Source organism: Xenopus laevis, chromosome 4L, assembly GCF_017654675.1.
Source record: "Xenopus laevis strain J_2021 chromosome 4L, Xenopus_laevis_v10.1, whole genome shotgun sequence".
NCBI lineage: Eukaryota > Metazoa > Chordata > Amphibia > Anura > Pipidae > Xenopus > Xenopus laevis.
In genome coordinates, this window is record NC_054377.1 from 125,971,379 (window position 1) to 125,990,765 (window position 19,387).

Consider the following 19,387-nt stretch of genomic DNA (forward strand, 5'->3'; position numbering starts at 1 on the left):
TATTACTAACCACGAGCAAAGGGAGGCCTAAACAAATATTAAGTCGAGTGATTTCGGTTGAAGCCAAAATACCAGAATAACTGCAACATGAGAGAGTCAGCGCAAGACCCTACTCCAGGAGTGTTTTTGGCACGATCTGACGCGCTGCGTAAAAACGCAGGGTCAAGTCAGATGCAACGGAAATAAGGTAAGTAATCGCCTTGTCGGATGGTGTCGCAGCATTGATCTGCCGCGACACGGCTGTCGGATGCAGACTCAGCGTGCAGCGTCTGCATCCGACAGTCGTGTCGCATCAGATCAACCATGCAACACCATCCGACAATGTATTTACTTACCTTATTTCTGTCACATCCGACTTGACGCCTGCATTTTTGCGCATTGCTTCGGATCGCGCCAAAAATGCTCGTGGAGTCCTACCCTTAAGCATTCACATTTCATGTAGCTGTGGCTGTTCTGGGCTCTCTGCTGAAAGCCAATTAAGTTAGAAACATTATTTCTTTTTCTGGCTGTTCAGTGCAGAGAAAATAGAGACTTTCCAGTACAAACGAGGGACTGCGGGTTGAGCAGTCAAAAGAGGGACTGTCCCTCTGAAAACGGGACAGTTGAGAGGTATGAGATCATAATGGGACAACATCACTAAAAGTAGACCTCACATTAGTAAAGTATGGGCCCTCCTGGGCTAAATGGAGCCAAAAAGCCCTTTACATGTAAAACATGCAGCATAAGGCCTTCTGAAAACAAAAGGTATTAACTTGTCTTGTGCCATATACATAGCACTGCCTTAATACCAAAAATGAGCGTTTAACATAAGACATTATGCAAATCACTCCTTTATGCAGTGTCGGACTGGGATGCCAGAGGCCCACCAGAAAACCTTAGACCGTGGGCCCACTTTCCAAACTATTATTCCTCCTCTCCTCACTCAGCCTCTTTATTCTCCTAGTCTTTTATATATCCTTATTTTATTTGTCCATTATTAAGGATTTTTTCCCATAAAGAAATAAGGAATGACCATGAAATTGGCCACATAGTTAGAAGCAAAAGGGCCCAGTAACACCTGGGCCCATCGGGAGTTTTCCCCAGTGGGCCAGTCCGACGCTGCCTTTATGTCCCTATGGCCAAATATGCTGGTTTTATAGCACAGATACAGCCTAATAGTTCAGAGCCATTTATCCAAACTTGCAGAAACATATGTTAGGTACACAGAGCCCCTGATGATAAACAGACATTGTTTAGGGAGATACTTCATTGGGGTGAGGGAGGGATCCTATTCAACAACTTTTTCAGCATATCTTATAGGGCCCTGACCAAACGACGAGGTCTTTACATGCGCCCAACATAAAATAGGCATACTTCTGTGCAATTTGACCTGGACTACAGCTCCCAGCATGCTTTATGCCTTGAGTGTAGTTTAGAAACGTTAACAATGGTTGAGCAAGTCATTAGATAAAAAGGTAAACAATATTGAAGAACCATGCAATGTATAGTTCTAAATAATAAAGGGAAAGGGTAATAGTCTTTATAGGAACTATTTTTTAGTTGTGTTTCTCTGTGTATAAACGTGTGAGGGTTAACAGACTTGCGGAGGTTTGGCTGTATAATAATATAAAGCGTTAAAGTTCAGGCACTTAATTAAAATAAATCTTTATTTCTTGTAGTTGCGGTAGTCTCGTTAAACGTAATCTCTCGAGCCTACTAGCATCCCAGCTCCATTGACTAAATAACTCCTGCTATAATAACAGATGACGACCATCCTCAAAGTAGAAGCTGCGTAACAACCTGCTACGTCTTGAGCATATTTTTGGCCACGACTTCAGGGCCGCGTTTCTATTATAAACACTGCCCCAGAATGCTTTGCGTTAACTTGTTGCCTGGCTCTATGCCCACTGCATGTCGGAACTTGTAGTTTATTACGAGTCGGAAACCAGCCGGCTGGTTAGTCCCAGAGACTTCACTTCCCAGGATTCAACAGTTTTGTACGCCTGACCTCTCAAGATACACGCTGACAGGAGCTCACAACCATGCCTAGGGCCCGGAGAGGGAACCAGTCTGCCAAGAAGGGCAGCGGCAATCGCGGTAAGATAGTGGGGAGTGGAGGACTGGATGCGGCTCTGTGGGGATTGATTAATAAAGAATCACAATTTTGAGGCTACGGAAAAGCCGTTTTCAGGAGTTTTAGCCAAGAAACGCTACAATATGGAGGGAGCGGCCCTACTGCTGGGGGTAGAAAAACCGGCTTAAAGTAGTGGAACAACGTGTAGACTCTAGAGCAACAGGCTAGGTTGTGTGTGGGCTGCAGACTGTGAACGTGGACAGGAAGGGGGGGATTAGTTGCAGCTGTAAATGAATTGTGTCTTAACTGCTCCAGGATGCTGCTGGGATTTGTAGTTCGGGGGGTGAACCACGTGCTTGTGATCTTTATGTGCTGATGATCCTGCCTAAGCCTATTGGATCTCTCTACATTATATATAATCTCCCTGCTACTTATGTAATTATTGTTGAATGAGTTCACACGGACGACTTTTGTTTGTAGCTGCAACTTTCTCCCCCAGAAATGTTTATCCCTCCCTCTCATCTGTGGGTGTGATGTTCTTGTCTGGATCTATTGGGCTCTACTCACACATGAGAGTCCCTAGCAGCAGGCTGAGTGCAACATAATAAAGTCTGGGAATTCAGCAAAGTTGTTGCCAGTGTGACCCAGTCCCTTGCCATGCTGCCTGCATTACTTTTGTTATGGTCACTTCCTCTCCCTCCAACCCCCCAACCTTTAGTATTGTGAAAGCCTATATTTATCCTTCCCTCCTCCTGGTATGCACCTTCCCCCATTGCTCTGCTACTGCCCCGCAGGCTCCCTGAGGCACGAGCTGCTGCAACTGAAGGTTTCGGACAGGCTGAACCAGCTGAAAGGTACATAGTGTGCCACCCTCATAGCACGTCCCCACTTCATTAGTCCTGTGCTCCCGAATTCCACCTCCACCCTGTCATCTCGGCTTCTCATCTCATTACCATTGCAATGTAACTTGCTTTCTTTCCATTCCCTCTGATAGTGCTCAGTTTACCCAGTAAGGCTTGTGTGTTTGACGTTAAATTGGCACATTCTGAGCAAGTAACGGGCTTGCTGCCATCTTGTGCTTGCATGCCACTGAAGGTGCCCATAGACGTAATGATTACAATCTTTCTCGGAAAAGATATTTCCAAGAAAGATAGTTCGTTTCAATACTCACATATACAGCTGAATCGTCAGATATACAGGTAGATATACAGATAGAAACAATAGAATTCTACCTGTATCTGACGATTCAGCACTAACAATGGGCAAAGTTTGGGAGCCTTCAAAGGCACCTAATCAAAATTTTCCGTCCAGCCCGATCGACGAGCAGACCGATATCCAAGTCCTCTGCCGACATCAGTCGGCCCTTTTCCCACCATACACGCTCCGAATATCGTACGAAAATGTGTTTCGTACAATATTATCTGTGCGTCTATGGCCACCTTTATACCTGTTGGTATCTTGTCTCTGGCTTTGCATGCAACTGTGACTTGAGTATTTACCTACAAGCAGAAGCACAGTGATAGGCTTTGTGCTCACTTATACTTCACATAAAATATTGCAACCTAAATAAAATTACTCAAGAGCAGCATTTGGTGCTGTACACAGCAGTGGCACTAGCATTAAAGGGGTTGTTCACCTTTAAATTAACTCTTAGTTCGATGTAGAGAGGGATATTCTGATACAATTTGCAGTTGGTTTTCATTTTTTATTATCTGCAGTTTTTGAGTTATTTAGCTTTTTATTCAGCAGCTCCCCAGTTTGGAATTTCAGCAATATGGTTGCTAGGGTTCAAATCACCACAGCAACCATGCACTGATTTGAACGAGATACTGGAATATGTATAGGAGAGGCCTGAATAGAAAGATGAGTAATAAAAGTAGCAATAACATTACATTTTAAAGCATTACAAGGAATTTTAAAGGGTTTGTTCACACCACTAGTATAATGTAGAAAGTTATATTCTGAGACAATTTGCAATTGGTTTTCATTTTTTATTATTTGTAGTTTTGAGTTATTTAGCTTTTTATTCAGCAGCTCTCTACTTTTTTTTAGCAATATGGTTCTCGGGGTCCAAATTACCCTAGCAACCAGGCACTGATTTGAATAAGAGACTCAAATTCGAATAAGAGAGGCCTGGATAGAAAGATGAGTAATAAAAAGTCTGTACTTTTACATTTCATGTGTTTTTAGATGGGGTCAATGACCCCCATTTCAAAGCTGGAAGAAATCGGAAAAACCAATTGAAAATTTTGTGTTCTATAACATGCCAAAAGTTAACTTAAAGGACCACCCCTTTAAAGGTGATTTCTGTTGTACAGATGCAGCTAGTCAGAAGTCACGTTCAGTTTTAATATGAGTGTTGGTCCAACTGAAGTTGCGTCAGTGTCCCCAACATCTGATGTATCGGACCTGGGGTGCAGGAAAGTGTGTGCCTGAAATAGGGGTGCACTGAATAAAGAACTTCAGGATTCAGCTGAATAATAATGAATCATCAGTTTTCAGCTAAATACTAAACACAATCCAAACTCTCAAACCTCTCTGCCTCAAACACTTGTATAATAGCTTTATTTGAAATTGGGAGGCGCTACACAGTTTTTAATAATTTCCTGATTGTGATTGGGTGCCTTTAACCTTTTGTTTTGAGTTTCCCGTTTGTTTAGCATGAAAAGAGGATTCAAGTCTTTGACTATATGGGTTAAATGTCCCTTTTTCATTTTTTTCCAGTGGACCTTCACCTCAATAGCTAGTGTAGCAGGGTCCTGTCTCTGCCCCCACTCCCCCCCCCCATACTGGTAAGTAGTATGAGGGGCTGCATAAGATAGGGAGGCAATTATTCCTTAATTTGTTTTTAATTTTAGGGCAATCAATCTGCTGATACCCTCGCTAGGGTTGAAGTGAAATCACATACGTATATCTGCCCCTTTGTCCACTATAAATAATCACACCTTATCCACACCTTTTAATTCCAACAGGTTTCTTCATCTTCCACCATTTGCAATGTTCACACAGACATGAGCCAGGGATGCAGTTAGATGATCATACGGGGTGAATGGTCAAAGGGGTTGTTGACCTTTGAATTAACCTTTAGTATGCTGTAGTGAGTAAGCTTTTTATTCAGCAGCTCTCCAGTTTGCAGTTTCAGCAGTTTGGTTACTAGGGTCCAAATGACCCTAGCAACCATGCATTGATTTGAACAAGATTTCAATAGGAGAGGCCTGAATAGAAAGATGAGTAATAAAAATTAGCAATAACCATACATTTTAAAGCACTACAGAGAATTTTTTTAGATAGGATGGGTGACCCCCATTTGAAAGCTGGAAACAGTCAGAAGAAGGTGGCAAATAATTAAAAAAAACTATAAAAAAAATGAAGGCCATTTAAAAAGTTGCTTAGAATTAGCAATTCTATAACATTTTAAAAGATAACGTGAATGTGATCCACCCTTTTAAAGACCTTCCTCTGTTGTGCATTTTTAACAACTTCCTTATTGTGTGACAGGGCAAATTGCTATTGAATAATAATAATAATAATGCTTTAATATTGCTATTTGTCTTTGTCTTGGATGTGTCATTTTGTCTCTCACCATTCTACTACTACACCCTATTCATACTAGCAGCAGTGTCTGGACTGGGGTCTGGTGGGGTAACTGCAGTGGATTGTGAGCTTGTCTTGATTTCCTTGCCTGTTCTATGTTTTAGGCTCTCGTAATGGAACCCGTGGAGATTCTGAAGCCAGCGAGGATGAGGCAGCCAGTGAAGTCCTCAGTCACTGTAGCAGTGCCAGTGAAACTGTCAGCGTGGCAGAGGAGGCGGCAGGTAAATTACACATCTATATATATATATATGTACTTTATACAGTACTGCTGATAAACCAAAGTGTAATAGAAATGCACAGGGCTTGACATAGTCATAACTAAATAACTTAATCTACCCCTATGTGAATCATTTCACACCTTCTATTGATTTTTGCATGCAAGTTATTTTGCTCTCTGTGAGTTAGAGTTGTTCACCTTTAAATTAACTTAGTATTATGCAGAGAGTGATATTCTGAGAAAATTTGTTTTTTTTATTATTTGTGGTTTTTGTGTTATTTAGCTTTTTAATCAGCAGCTCTCCAATTTCAGCAGTCTGGTTGCTAGGGTCCAAATTACCCTAGCAACTGTGCACCAATTTGAACAAGTGCAATATGAATAGAAGAGGGCCTGAGTAGAAAGATGAGTAACAATAGATTTGTAGTATTACAGAGCTTTTGTTTTTAGATGGGGTCAGTGACCCCCATTGGAAAGCTTGAAAGAGTCCGAAGAAGAAGGCAAATCATTCAAATACTATAAAAAAATAATTAATGAAGACCAATTGAAAAGTTGCTTAGAATTAGCCATTCTATAACATACTAAAAGTTACCTTAAAGGCGAAACACCTCTTTAAGAGATTTTGGCAGACAAAGAGCACATTATGACCTTTATAAAAGCACCGACCCTGCATCCTGCAGCCTTTGTATCCGTATGTGTATATTATTATTGCATATATTATTTTTTACATATTTCTATTGGGAAGTGTTCAGATGCTCAGAATACACAGCTGGCTCCCTGCTCTTGTTTATTAAATGTGTCTCTGGCTTTCTGCAGGCAATGAGGTGGACTATCAGGCCCAACAGGAAGAGCGGCTGGACAAGCTGAAAGAGGATATAGAAAATGTGATGGATAAGAGGTAAGAGCAGTATCATACGGTGATTAAGTAGTAGGTTCTGCATATGTTTTACAAAGGTTACTTCTCTGTCATATAGAGAAGAGCTGCTTGTGGCACCAACATGTATTGTAGTTACGCAACAGCTTGGAGGTTCTGGCAACAGATGAGGAAGTTGTTAATTATTTTTGGCTTTGTGCCCTGCCAATGTTCTTATGCAAACTTGTCAAATTAGGCGCATGCAGAATAATACAAAAGCAGTCATCCTCAGCAGCCAATGAAGCGCAAGCTTTGATCACATCAGTTGGTAGGAATGATGCCAATGATTGGCAGTGCAGTGGAGGCTCATTACTGGTTTCTTCCCTTGCAGTGTGAAGACACGATTGGCTGCACTCGGGAATTTGCGGCTTGCTCTCTCTTCACAGGTCCTTGCAGACTTTTTGTTAGAGAGACGAATCACCCTCACGGAGGCGCTGGAGCGCTGTCTGAAGAAAGGTAAAATATATAATAAGATGAGTGGCGCAGGGGAACTCTGCGGGGGTTGTTTATAAATTTTGTGCAGCACATATTTATTCACAAATAGTTGTATTGCCTGGGTTTTTTCCTGTACGCTAAAATATTGCACTTTTGGGTTTTTGAGAATTTGCATTTGCACATTAGCTACACGACTCTTATCCGGCTTTATAAATAAAGGTATGGGATCAGTTATCCAGAAAGCTCCAATTTACAGAATGCCTGTCTCCCATAGACTCTTTATCCAAATTATTCAAATTTTTAAAAATGATTTCCCTTTTCTCTGTAATAATAAAACGGTAGCTTGTACTTGATCCAAACTAAGATATAATTAATTCTTATTGGAAGCAAAACCAGCCTATTGGGTTTATTTAATGTTTACATGATTTTCTAGTAAACTTAAGTGATGAAGATCCAAATTATGGAAACATCCGTTATCCAGAAAACGCCAGGTCCCGAGCAATCTAGATAACAAGTCCCTCACATGTATAACCATGCGCAGGGCAGATATTTTCACTGTGCAACTCATTCTGTGCTGCTCAAAGTTTACAAATGAGCCCCTACGTGTTTGATTACCCGCACGTTTGATTTGTGTTGAGTAAGCACCGACTTTCCTAAACGAGTAGGAGCAATGAGTGAGAATTGTAACTAGTGGACACACATTGTATGGATATTGCTCAGAAAATGCATTTCTGTTTTATATCACTGTATGCTTTAGCAATACCAGTTGTTATTGGCTCCTGCATGGTTCTGTTTATATGTTTCTGCATGTGTTTTGTGTAGATAATACCACCATCAACCCAATCGTCCAGAAAACCAAACCCTGCTGCCTATACTCCTCATACGTCTTTTGTTGGATAGTAGAGGGAGCAACACCCTGAATGCTAATGCCTGTATATGTAGTATTCTACATTAAGATCCATTCCTTGATACAAAGGTCACATGTCCATGCCAAATATACTTATTGTGAACCACAGACTGTGCCCATCTTTAGCAGATTAAAGCTAAAGTTAAAATTTATAGCCAAAATCAACCCCGTGAGTACAGTGACAAGCAAGTGATAATATTTAATCCCCTTACAGCATTCATGGGTGTTATGGAGTAGCAGCATTTTCTGCAGCGGAGGAAATGTGCCATGTGACATTATCCTTAAAGGAAAACTACTGAAGTAGTTTATTGCCAATAGATTAGGCACAATAGTGCAAGCTATAATACTGTATTTATTCTGCAGAATGCTTTACCATAACATCACTAGAAGCTCTCTTTGTTTAGGATAGCAGCTGCCATATTAGCTTGGTGTGACATCACTTCCTGTCTGAGTCTCTTCCCTACTCACTCATAGCTTTGGGCTCAGATTACAGCAGGGAGGAGAAGAGGGAAAGCGGAGCAAACTGAGCATGCTCAAGCCCTAGCCCTGGAGGTTTTTGCTGAAAACAGGAAGTCTGATACAGAAGCCCATGTGTACACAATAGAAGGAAAGAAATGCTGTGTTTATTTAGACAGAGGACTCAAAGCAGCATTACTTTAAGGGTTTACGGGTGTATTTATACTGGTCTATTTATATAGACCTTTCTGATAGAGCTTACTAGGCTTAATTTTAGCCTTCTCCTTTAACAGTGGTTAGCATTGCTGCCTTTAGTGCTGGGGCCCTAGGTTACATTCCAGCCATGACATTATCTGCAGGGTGTGTGTAAGTTCTTCCAGTGTCTGTTGGTTTTCTCCCACACTTATACAGACTGGTTAATTAGTGTGCGAATGTTATAGGGGAGGTAGATTGTAAATTTCACTCGGGGCAAGGCATGATATGAATGATGTATAATCTTTGTTAAGCGCAATGGAAATTATCAGCCGATATAAACAAAGGATAAAAAATGAAATTGAAACTCCATGGGGTGAAGTGAGTCCAGATTTCCCAGAGGAGGAGCGTGGGGCATGGGTGTGCAGAACTAAAAGGCATCTATCTGCAGCAAACTATTGTTTTCACAAAGTGATCATTTGCCTCTAAATCGCAACATGTTTAACTTAAAGTCCAAATTACACTATAAAAATATTTGAAATGTATCAGACATTTACATTACACTCCAACCCAGTCCAACTTTACCAACAGGCATTTTGTGTTATTTTGCAGGGAAGGAGGAGGAGCAGACAGTGGCAGCCATTGTACTTTCCCTTCTGTCTATACAGTTAGGTTGTGGTGCAGAAGGGGAGGAGCTGTTCCGCTGTGTGAAGCCGATACTGATAAACATAGTAACAGACTCCAGCGCTGGATTATCTGCCCGTCAAAGTGTGAGTACCATTGAATGCCCATCCTGACTAAAATTGGTTGCTAAACTAGGAACTAATAATTAGGAGCAAACATTAATGGGGCTGCACTTTGCATTCATTTAATGCTCATGTCCATTAATCAGCAACCGATTCCTGCTGCTGCCCTTTCACCAAACTTCTTAGTGAGGCAAATGTTGTGGTATACTAGGGCCAAGGTCATTGCTGTGCAGGGCATAGAGTAGAAGGAATCATTTCATATTACCCATGAACTAAAAAAGTGGTAGATCACTGAGCTTGCTCTTATCACATCAGAGCTGCTAAATAGTCACTTCCTATTATATTGGTCCTAAACTGCATCAGTAACCCCCCTCGTTTGCTTGTGGCATTTCTGTGTTTTTTATTCTCATTCTGCTTCTGAACATCTGTATCTCTTTGCAGTGTGCCACCTGTCTGGGATTGTGCTGTTACATCGCTGCTGAGGATGTGGAGGTAAGTCGTTTGTGGATAATGAGCTGCTTATGTGGAGCAAATAACCTACAGATGATGATGGCTGCTTCTACTAGACTTTGTACTGCAACTAATTTTGTCTTCTGTGCTCAGGACCTGATTTCTACTGTCTGTTGCCTGGAGGGAATTTTTACTTCCTGTTATTCAAACTGCAGTTCACCCAGTCCTGCCCTGCAAGGTCTCCTCTGCTGTGCTATACAGGCATGGGCACTCTTGCTCACCATCTGCCCAGCCACCCATGTGCACAAAGTACTGGAGAGGTGAGTACAACAGTCTTAAAGGCGAATTCAACCCCCCAACTAATAAAAACACCTGTAAATGCCCCTAAGCCTGTAATTACCCATCGTTGCAGAGTCAGCGGAGCTCACGGGTGTCATCTTCAGTGCTTCGTTTTTCTTCAGTAAGTAAGCACCATATCGGCTGCGCATGCACCTAAAGTGACGAAACTCGAAGCGCCGGAAGATTGCGCCTGTGAGCTCTGCTGCGCTGACTCTGCAACATGGGTAATTACAGGTTTAGGGACATTTACAGGTGTTAACACCTGCGGGGGGGGACTGTAGTGGTTTTTATTAGTTAGGGGGGGTTAAATTCTCGCTTAAGTGTGTTTGTGTGATGTTTTTGGTGTTGCCAAACTTTTTAAAGTAGAACTAACCCCCCCCCCCCCCAAGATGGAACAGCCTAATAGGAGCGCTAATATTGGTAATACACTGTGCGGGGAGGGAGAGGTAAAGGGGACAGATTGAGGGGGCTGTTATATCTGGGGGGGTTAGTTCTCCTTTAAAGAGAAACTAAAGTTCACTTTAACAGTAGTATTGTATAGAGAGAGTCCATATTTAATTTTATGCTCAAAATATGGTAAATAATGGATTTGTAATATGTAAGATCCTATAAACATGAATTCCACCTCTCACCTATATTTATATTTAACGCTAGCTTTGACCCCATCTGGGCACTGCATCTTTGGTTACACATATACTTTGTGGTCTGAGCTTATACCTCTGCTAAAAATGGTGATCTGTCCCTCCTTATTGTTTGGCAGTCACTTACCTCAGTTATCTGGAATTCTGTCCAGTGAAAGTGTGAGCCTGCGTATTGCCTCCGGAGAGAATCTCGCCCTCCTGCACGAATTGGGTCATGATCTCGATGTAAGTGACATAAAGATGAAAAGCCTTGCGTTCTCTTTCTCACTTGCATTTTCTTCTTTTTGTCTTAATGCCAGCTTTTTTTGACAGTTTGTTTTCCCCTTCTATCAGTACTCCGAAATCTACTTTTGTCATACCTCTTGGCTGTTTTATTCTCATAATGTTCCTAATTTCTCACTTGCCAGTCCCTTCCTTATTATTTGCCTTTCTACAAATCCTCGCCCACTCTGTTTCTGGTCTCCTCATGTACATTGCTCCTGCTGCAGGATGATTTCTTCTATGAAGACACGGAGAGTCTTTGTGTGACATTAAAAGCTTTAGCCACAGACAGCAACAAGTACCGAGCCAAGACTGACCGGCGTAAGCAGCGCTCTATCTTCAGGGACGTATTACACTACATTGAGGTAACTGCTAGTAGTGGGTGTATGGATAAGATCTAAAACTGCTTCAGGATGTGTATGAAACTAGCCATTCCGTTCTTCATTGATACAACTGTATGAAGTTTGGACCTTTCCTACTCCTTTATATTACACTGAAATGCCTCTATAAAGAATATTATTCTTTAACATAATTATGTCCTTGTATAATTACAAATATTGTTCTTTTAAATTATTTTTCTAAAGAACATGTATGTAATTATTCTTTATAAAATAAAAAGGCACGAACTCAAAGAACGATATCCCTCATTCCACCTGGGACTTTTTCTTATATTTACAAGTCAGCACTATGCACAAACAGTGACTCGCACTATTCCAGCTCAGGATGTGGACAATCCGATAGATCGCCTATTTCGATCAGACACAATACAACCTTCCACCTCCCTTTTGTATAAAATCTTAAAAGCACCATTATCCGACGGGGACTTTGATAGAGGTATAGGGAAATGGCTGCATCAAATTCCATATCACACGAGACAAACTATTTACCTTTCATATTAAGTCGTTATCATTTTTAAATTCAAGCCTCTTCCATGTCATGTTTTTAAATTATGACTCTAGGGCGGGAAGAGGGCGGAGATGTAATCTGTTCAAGGTTTATAGTATTGTAATGCTCAATGTGCGCTTTTAATCATTCGATGGTTAAAGAATCCGTAGACCTACTTCAGTTTGTATTTGTGACCCTCATTTTGTATTGGCATGTTGCATTTTGCTTGTGAACATGTATCTGCTTGGTGCAAACAATAAAGACATTTTATAAAAAAATAAAAAAGCATGCTCCTTAGGGTGGTATAAAAGATCATCATTCCTGTATAGCTCTGCTGCTTTCTGTGCAGTTTGTCTGCCCTCTTCTAAAACCTGCGCTCTCCTTACTTTAGAACGGTGAGTTCCAGGAGGAAAACATCAAATTTGGTCTGGAGGTGTTGTATGTGGACAGCTGGGCACGCAGGAGAACGTATAATGCTTTTAAGGAGATTTTGGGTTCTGGAATAAGACATCATTTACAGGTAATATTCTCACGAGACGGACAGATTGTTTGCTCTCCGGGCATGTGCCCTCCTGCTTCTCCAGTCATTGTCTCCTATTTGGGGTAAAGGAATACAGGGTAATATATATTGGATAGCTATGTGGGTGAGGGACAAAATGCTCAAAATCACCTGAATGAGCCGATTCATTTTCTTAACAAATTAATATTACCCATGTGCACTTGCTGCGTGTTTCAGTGACAAAATGCTTGAAATCACGCCATGTGCTATTGCCCTGATTTCTTTTCTTCTTCTCATTTTAGTATAATGAGGTTCTACGTGAAATCTTATCCCTTGGTCCTCCCCTGGTACTGGATGCTGCAACAATCAAAGCCAGTAAAATCTCCCGTGTTGAGAAGGTAAATCTGATCATGTCACATCTAATGAACTGTATTTGACAAAAATATAGACAGGCTGTATGAGTATTTACTGATTTACATGAGTACATACTGTTTCTATGGGATGCCCTAACACCCAGATTGTAGTTACGGTAATCTTCCAAGCATGAGCCTTTCAGAACAAAACAAATGCAATATAACATAAACAATAAAAAATGAAGACTAATTGCAAATCGTCTTAGAATACTTCTGTTTAAAAGCTTCATTTTCAGATGAACTTCATCTTTATTCATTTTAAAGTTCCCAGAAGATTTAGTACACATTAGGCAGTGTAGGTCCCAGGTACACTGAGGGGCTTGACATGCCATGTGAGCTTATATATTGTGGCCAATGTGTGGGACTAGCACCTCATTTAAAAAAAATATATTTATATAACAGAGAAGAGCCATGAATATACTGTAAATTATATCCTTATAAACTAGGAATGCACCGAATCCAGGATTCTGACTTTTTCAGCAGGATTCAGCCGAATCCTTCTGCCAAACCGAATCCTAATTGCATATGCAAATTAGGGATGAGGAGGGAAATCGCGTGACTTTTTGTCACAAAACAAGGAAGTTAAAATAAATGTTTTCCCCTTCCCACCCCTAATTTGCATATGCAAATTAGGATTTGGTTCAGTATTGGTCCAAATCTTTTGTGAAGGATTGGGGGGGTCGGCTGAATCTAAAATAGTGGATTCGGTGCATCCCTATTATAAACACTATGCTTAGTATAACTTTTATTTATATTGTTTCTAGCTGATGGTCAAATCCAGATATTTTTTATTTTTTTTTTGCAATACATTAATAATACAGACAGGACCAATGAGAGTGTGATATATAAATACGGCTACAAAGCTAAGGGCTGCAATACTCTGAAGGTCCTTGTCCGTAGAGCTTACAGTCTGAGTTGTGATCATTGATATACAAGATTTACTTTACAGTATGTGTGCTGGGTTATAATGAGTTAATTGCTGATCATGGTATGATCCGATCTTAATTCCCTCTTCATTTATTCTTGTAGCACATGTTTAATTCAGCTGCCTTCAAAGCGAGAACAAAAGCCAGGAACAGGGTCCGGGATAAGCGAGCTGATGTCTTTTAACCTGAACCTGACCTCTTCCACACCAACCACTGTGACTGACCATCCTCTCTCACCCGGGGGATCTCTTGTACAGAAACGGACTCTTCTTAACCAAATAAAATCCCTTTTGCTGCCGGCTCTTCTTCCATCCTGCAGAGCGATGTAGGTCTCCCTTTATTGCTCTATGGCCGGTGAATATGACCGATGATGTGTTGGCATTTGGTGCTTTTATTTAGACACTTTTAACCAAAATGAACAGTTGTTTATTGGTCGCTAGAAACCCAGACAACACTATAGAAGAAAGCTGGAGTTTTGGGTGATGTTATTCTGGACTGGAACTTTAATACAGTGCCCAGTGAATGTTCCATGTTCCTCACAGATGCATCACTCAGATTGACAAGCAAGGAAACGCTACCAGCCGCTCTTAGTTGGGTTTCCCGGCTTATACAGAAATATCTCTATTAAACCCATAAAATATAACATAGAATTGATTTAGGATCTAATAGTATTTGTGTGAAGGATGCTGCTGCTTAGCATTATTACTTGACCACTGTCTAGATGAATTTATTTCTGCCAGAGTCAGGGGGTTGGTGGAGTAGATACAGCCTAGAACTGGGTAACTGAGATTGGATTTGGCATTTCTTTCTCAGCGTGGGCCGTTTAAATGTCTCACATGCCCTGGCAATGTTATCAAGTGCAACTCTATCAGAGGATCACGCCGTATTTGATACATGACCACCGTCTAATAATAATGTCGCCTTCAGTTCTGCGGAGACCACAGAGATCTCTGGGTATGAGCAGCGTTGATGTTGACCAATCGCAATGGACTGTGTAATCAGGGATGCATATGTTGGTCATATTTGAGGTGCTTAAATGAGCATTATTTGCATCATATTGATATTTTTTAACTTTATACGTTGGTCTTTTAATGTTGCATATTTGCACCATGAATGTAGCAACAAAGCCAGTTGTTCCTGGCCTCCATGTGTAATGCAAAAACAAATCCGTGCGCATATTTACTTGCATAGTACATGAAGCATCATACGTGATAGTCATGTTTCTGGTATACCATAATGGTCTTTATATAAAACAAGCAGGCGTACATTGGGATTCCATTGTCAGAATAAATGCTAAAGTGTACCAGCTCTGTAACCAATAGCAACCAGGCATTTATTTCTATGGTCTTAACTAGCACTAGATTGATGAATGCTAATGTCTGGTTACTGTGCTGCTACAGTTAAGCACCTGTAATGATAAGTGAGCCCAGTGGAATCCTATATGTTCATTGCCTTTTTTGAAAACACCAAACAACATCGAGAATCTGATTGTCCAGCTGTTGAACAGCCTATGGCTGCAAAGAGACACTGGATATATCCGTTGCACAACAGCTGGTTGGACGTTCTATATCTATCAAAATACCATCCTTAAATAACCATAAAGCACCTAATTCTACCACCACCCCCTTTTTCACTGCAGTGCCTGGGGCAGGTAAGACACCACCCCACATAATCTATTTATATCACAGATGCAACTAAATTATCAGAACATCTATTTATCTCTGGATTTTATACAGTGAATTCTGCAAATAGTTTTTTTTTTTGGGGGGGGGGGAGCCAAAGCTTAGATAATGAAAATTTTAAAGGCTATTTTTTTTTTTCGCTTTTGTGTCTTGAATTTGTGTTAGAGATGATGAGACGCTATTTTGTATTAAATATTCCCATAAAGAACTCCCCGTGTACTTGTTTTTTTTGTGTGTGTGCGTCTGGCTTTAAACGTTGTTATATTGTTCATGCGGGAAAAAAAAAACGTATTCATCCAGCTAAATGTATGATGCAGACAGTGTGCAATCGGTCTTTATTTTTTGTGTTTTCTGAATTATCTGGCTTTTTGTTCCGCTGCTCTCCCAATTTGGAATTTTAGCAGCTATCAGGTTGTTGATGGTCCAAGTAATCCTAGCAACCAGTCGGTGGTAGTAGTGACTATAACAGTATAATTATAACCTTACAGGTCAGAGATCTCATTCGTGGACCCTGCAACCACCCTTCTCAGTAAACAACATTCCCACTAAAGATAGGTCAAAAAAATGAAAGTATAATAAAATAAGTGAATATGGTAACGTAAGGGTCTGCCATTTTTAGGGGCGTTCATCAGTCAAAAGTAGCCAAAATTGTTATTTTTGGATGTAGCCAAATACAGACTCCAACGCAAAAGAACTGTCTGAATTCCAAGGCCCCGGACACACATGCCGATTTAGCTAACAGTTTCGGCGAGGTCCGCGCCTCACTGTTATAAAAAACACATTCACTTTTACCCTTTATAAATATTCCTTTACAATACCTTTAAAAATTGCATAGAAATGAATGGAGAGAGGCGGGATTTCACTCTAGCGGACTGTGGTGATCTCTAACGTCACTCTTTGATAAATATACCCCCATAAGTTAACTCAAAGGTGAACAACCCCCTTTAAAGGAGAACTAAACCTTGAAAATGGATTTGACTAGAAATGCTATATTTATATACTGAATTTACTGCACCAGTCTCCTTATCTCTATACAGTAGTTCTGCCATTTTACATTTTCTAGGGGACAAGAAAAAAAATTATGTAAAAGCGTAATATATAGATGGGACCACAAAAATACAGTGTACAATACCATCTTGGATTGTGTTAGGAGTGTCAGTGACACTAGACATGCTCAAGGCAGTTGTTGAGCAGCTAAACTTAGGGGTCGTTGCAAATCAAGCAGAAAATTAGGTTTACCTGTCGTATAAATTGAAGCTACAGGGCTGAATATTAAATTCTGCTGCTAATTGTGTTGGCTTCTGAGCTGCCATGTACATGTATGGTATAGGACCTGGGGTTTTCCGGATAAGGGATCTTTCTGTAATTTGGATCTCCATACCTTAATTCTACTAGAAAACCATGTAAACATTAAATACACCCAATAGGCTGGTTTTGCTTCCAATGAGGATTAATTATATCTTAGTTTGGATCAAGTACAAGCTACTGTTAAAATCATTTTTAAAAATGTGGATTATTTGAATAAAATGGAGTGTATGAGAGATGGCCTTTCCGTAATTTGGAGCTTTCTGGATAACGGATTTGCACATAACTGATCCCTTACCTGTACCAATAATCTGAATTCTTTACTAATTAGCCTTATATTGTGACATTTATATGATATATAATACACAAGAGCCATGAATATCCTATTAATATATCATTATAAAATGGTGCTTAGTGATGTCATCGGTTATAATTGGAGCTTAGTGATGTCATTTCTGTCACTTGACTCACTGAAACTCGTGTATTGTAATAAAAAAAGTACCCCCAGTTGTAAAATATGAGGATATTAGAAGTCGCCTCGGAGTTCCATGATCTGTATAAAAAAAAATCGGCCTTGTGCTTTAATATGGTCATGGAACTCCTTGGTAAATTATACTATGCTTATAGTGACAGCAGCACAGAGCAGTGCAGTGAATCAGCAAAAAAGAAGACAGGGAGCTACTGGGGCATCTTTGGAGATACAGATCTTCAATGCTAAAGGGCTGTGGTTGCCTTGGGCTGGTACAGAAGCCCAAAACATAATCCTTTAACGTAGAGGCTGGAGCCAAGGCAGCATCATTCTGGGCACTCCAAAGGTCAATACCACTTAAAATAAATATATGCTACAAATGATACAATGAAGCCGGCCCCACCCATACTTCCCATAAGCTTAAGGCTATTGTAGAGTCCTGCGTGGAACCAATTTCTAAGAACCGAACCTGCAGCACACGACGAACTGCAACCCGCATATTTACCCACTTTGATCCGCTACCCAACCCGCAACCAACAGGAAGCGATGTTGCTGAAAACCGAAAGTGACATCATCAAAAGTGGGCAGGGCAGAAACAAGTTTTGTAAAACTTTAAAAGGAGTAAAATATAGACAATAGTACATAACATAAGAAATTTAGATGAGACCCGCAACCCGACCCACATCTATACCCGCACCTAAAAATCTTCCCCTCATTGTTTTGTGGGTAACCCGCGGGTACCCGACCCGCTGCAGTACTCTAGGCTTTGGGGATTATACTGTAACACAACAGAAGAGCTTTGAGAGGTAGTAAGTAGTAGTTGAAACCGCTAGCTGAGTAACACCATAGAAGAAGAACAAAATCAGCTTGGTATTTCTATTAGATCCAAAGAGAAATGCATGAAGGTTTAGTATAGTGTATTTATGGATGTGGCCCATCTTTATCATTATGAGCTTGTATCTGACCCTAACCCTAAAGTTTACAAACTGTTAATGGAAAGTGCAGTGGGCCGGTGAGTATTTTTAGTCTGGAGCATTATCTGATAGCAGGGATGGAGAAGGGAGGAATGTGAGGGAAGGTTCCAGCCTGTGTCACACACACAATAGCTCACCACTGGGATGATTTACTTAGTCCCTGGTGCTTTTCCCTTAATACATTGCCTGATAGGAGTCTGCCTCCTCCTGAGATATTTATAACTCACATTCTTCCAATCCCTATTTTAGGCATCCCTTTGCCTCTTCCCTTCGTCCCTGGCACACTCTTACATTAGGCATCTCTTTCATTTTGCCACGTCTCTCAGCACATTGTCCATCCCTCTCTCATTATTATTTCTCTTCTCAACATCTCATTCACCAGCGCTCTTGCTTCCAGGCCTTTTCACCAGCTATCCCATGCCAAATTCACAGGTTTGTGACATGAGACCCTTTAATCCTGGTAAAGTCTCCAAGGCAGATGTCCATCTGTTATCTGTGGACTCCATCAATGACCTGCATGGTGTATCAGTGGATGTGGAGCCTCAGCTGAGGCACAATGGTAAGTCGTAGCTGGTGATTTGTCAGTTGGATGTACTGGGGGTATTTAACATTTCCTTGTCCGTAATGGGGTACCCTGACTAAAGGTTGGAATGCCAAGGGGGATTTGAAGGGTAAACATCTGAACACCACTGTTCTGCTGATAAGAAGAATGATGGATAGAACTGAAGCTCAACTTTATATTAACTTTTAGGGCTCTTACTCACTGGCGTTCTGACCTGCACTCCGTTTTTTGGCGTTCAGCCGCAGGGGAGCGCAGGAATAGACGCATGTCATTATTTCAAATGGGGCTGTACTCACTCCGGCGCGTGTAGGTGCCGAACGCAGGAAAAATGCAGCATGTTGCGTCTCAACCTGCGTTCGGCGCCTACACGCGCCTGAGCGAGTACAGCCCCATTTGAAATAATGACATGCGTCTATTCCTGCGCTCCCCTGCGGCTGAACGCCAAAAAACGGAACGCAGGGGAGCGCAGGT

The 19,387-nt window shown here is 41.0% G+C and overlaps 1 protein-coding gene across 3 annotated transcripts; it reads left to right on the forward strand.

Annotated features, from left to right (window-relative positions):
* Positions 1 to 1,757: 1,757 nt before the first annotated feature.
* ifrd2.L (interferon-related developmental regulator 2 L homeolog) lies at positions 1,758 to 15,814 on the forward strand. 3 transcript variants are annotated; one of them, XM_041589454.1, is made up of 13 exons: positions 1,766 to 2,076; positions 2,848 to 2,907; positions 5,752 to 5,868; positions 6,678 to 6,759; positions 7,106 to 7,230; positions 9,377 to 9,534; positions 9,952 to 10,002; positions 10,114 to 10,280; positions 11,060 to 11,165; positions 11,429 to 11,566; positions 12,478 to 12,606; positions 12,888 to 12,983; positions 14,028 to 15,814. In XM_041589454.1, the coding sequence occupies exons 1-13, from the start codon at positions 2,022 to 2,024 to the stop codon at positions 14,106 to 14,108; spliced, it is 1,365 nt and encodes a 454-aa protein (XP_041445388.1). In that variant the 5' UTR covers positions 1,766 to 2,021; the 3' UTR covers positions 14,109 to 15,814.
* Positions 15,815 to 19,387: the final 3,573 nt, after the last annotated feature.

Bases quoted from the DNA above. Each gene is read 5' to 3' on its own strand.
- ifrd2.L (XM_041589454.1), top strand. From the start codon at position 2,022: ATGCCTAGGGCCCGGAGAGGGAACCAGTCTGCCAAGAAGGGCAGCGGC. The intron at 9,535-9,951 runs GTGAGTACCATT...ATCTCTTTGCAG, and splicing joins GATTATCTGCCCGTCAAAGT to TGTGCCACCTGTCTGGGATT. The intron at 11,166-11,428 runs GTAAGTGACATA...CTCCTGCTGCAG, and splicing joins AATTGGGTCATGATCTCGAT to GATGATTTCTTCTATGAAGA.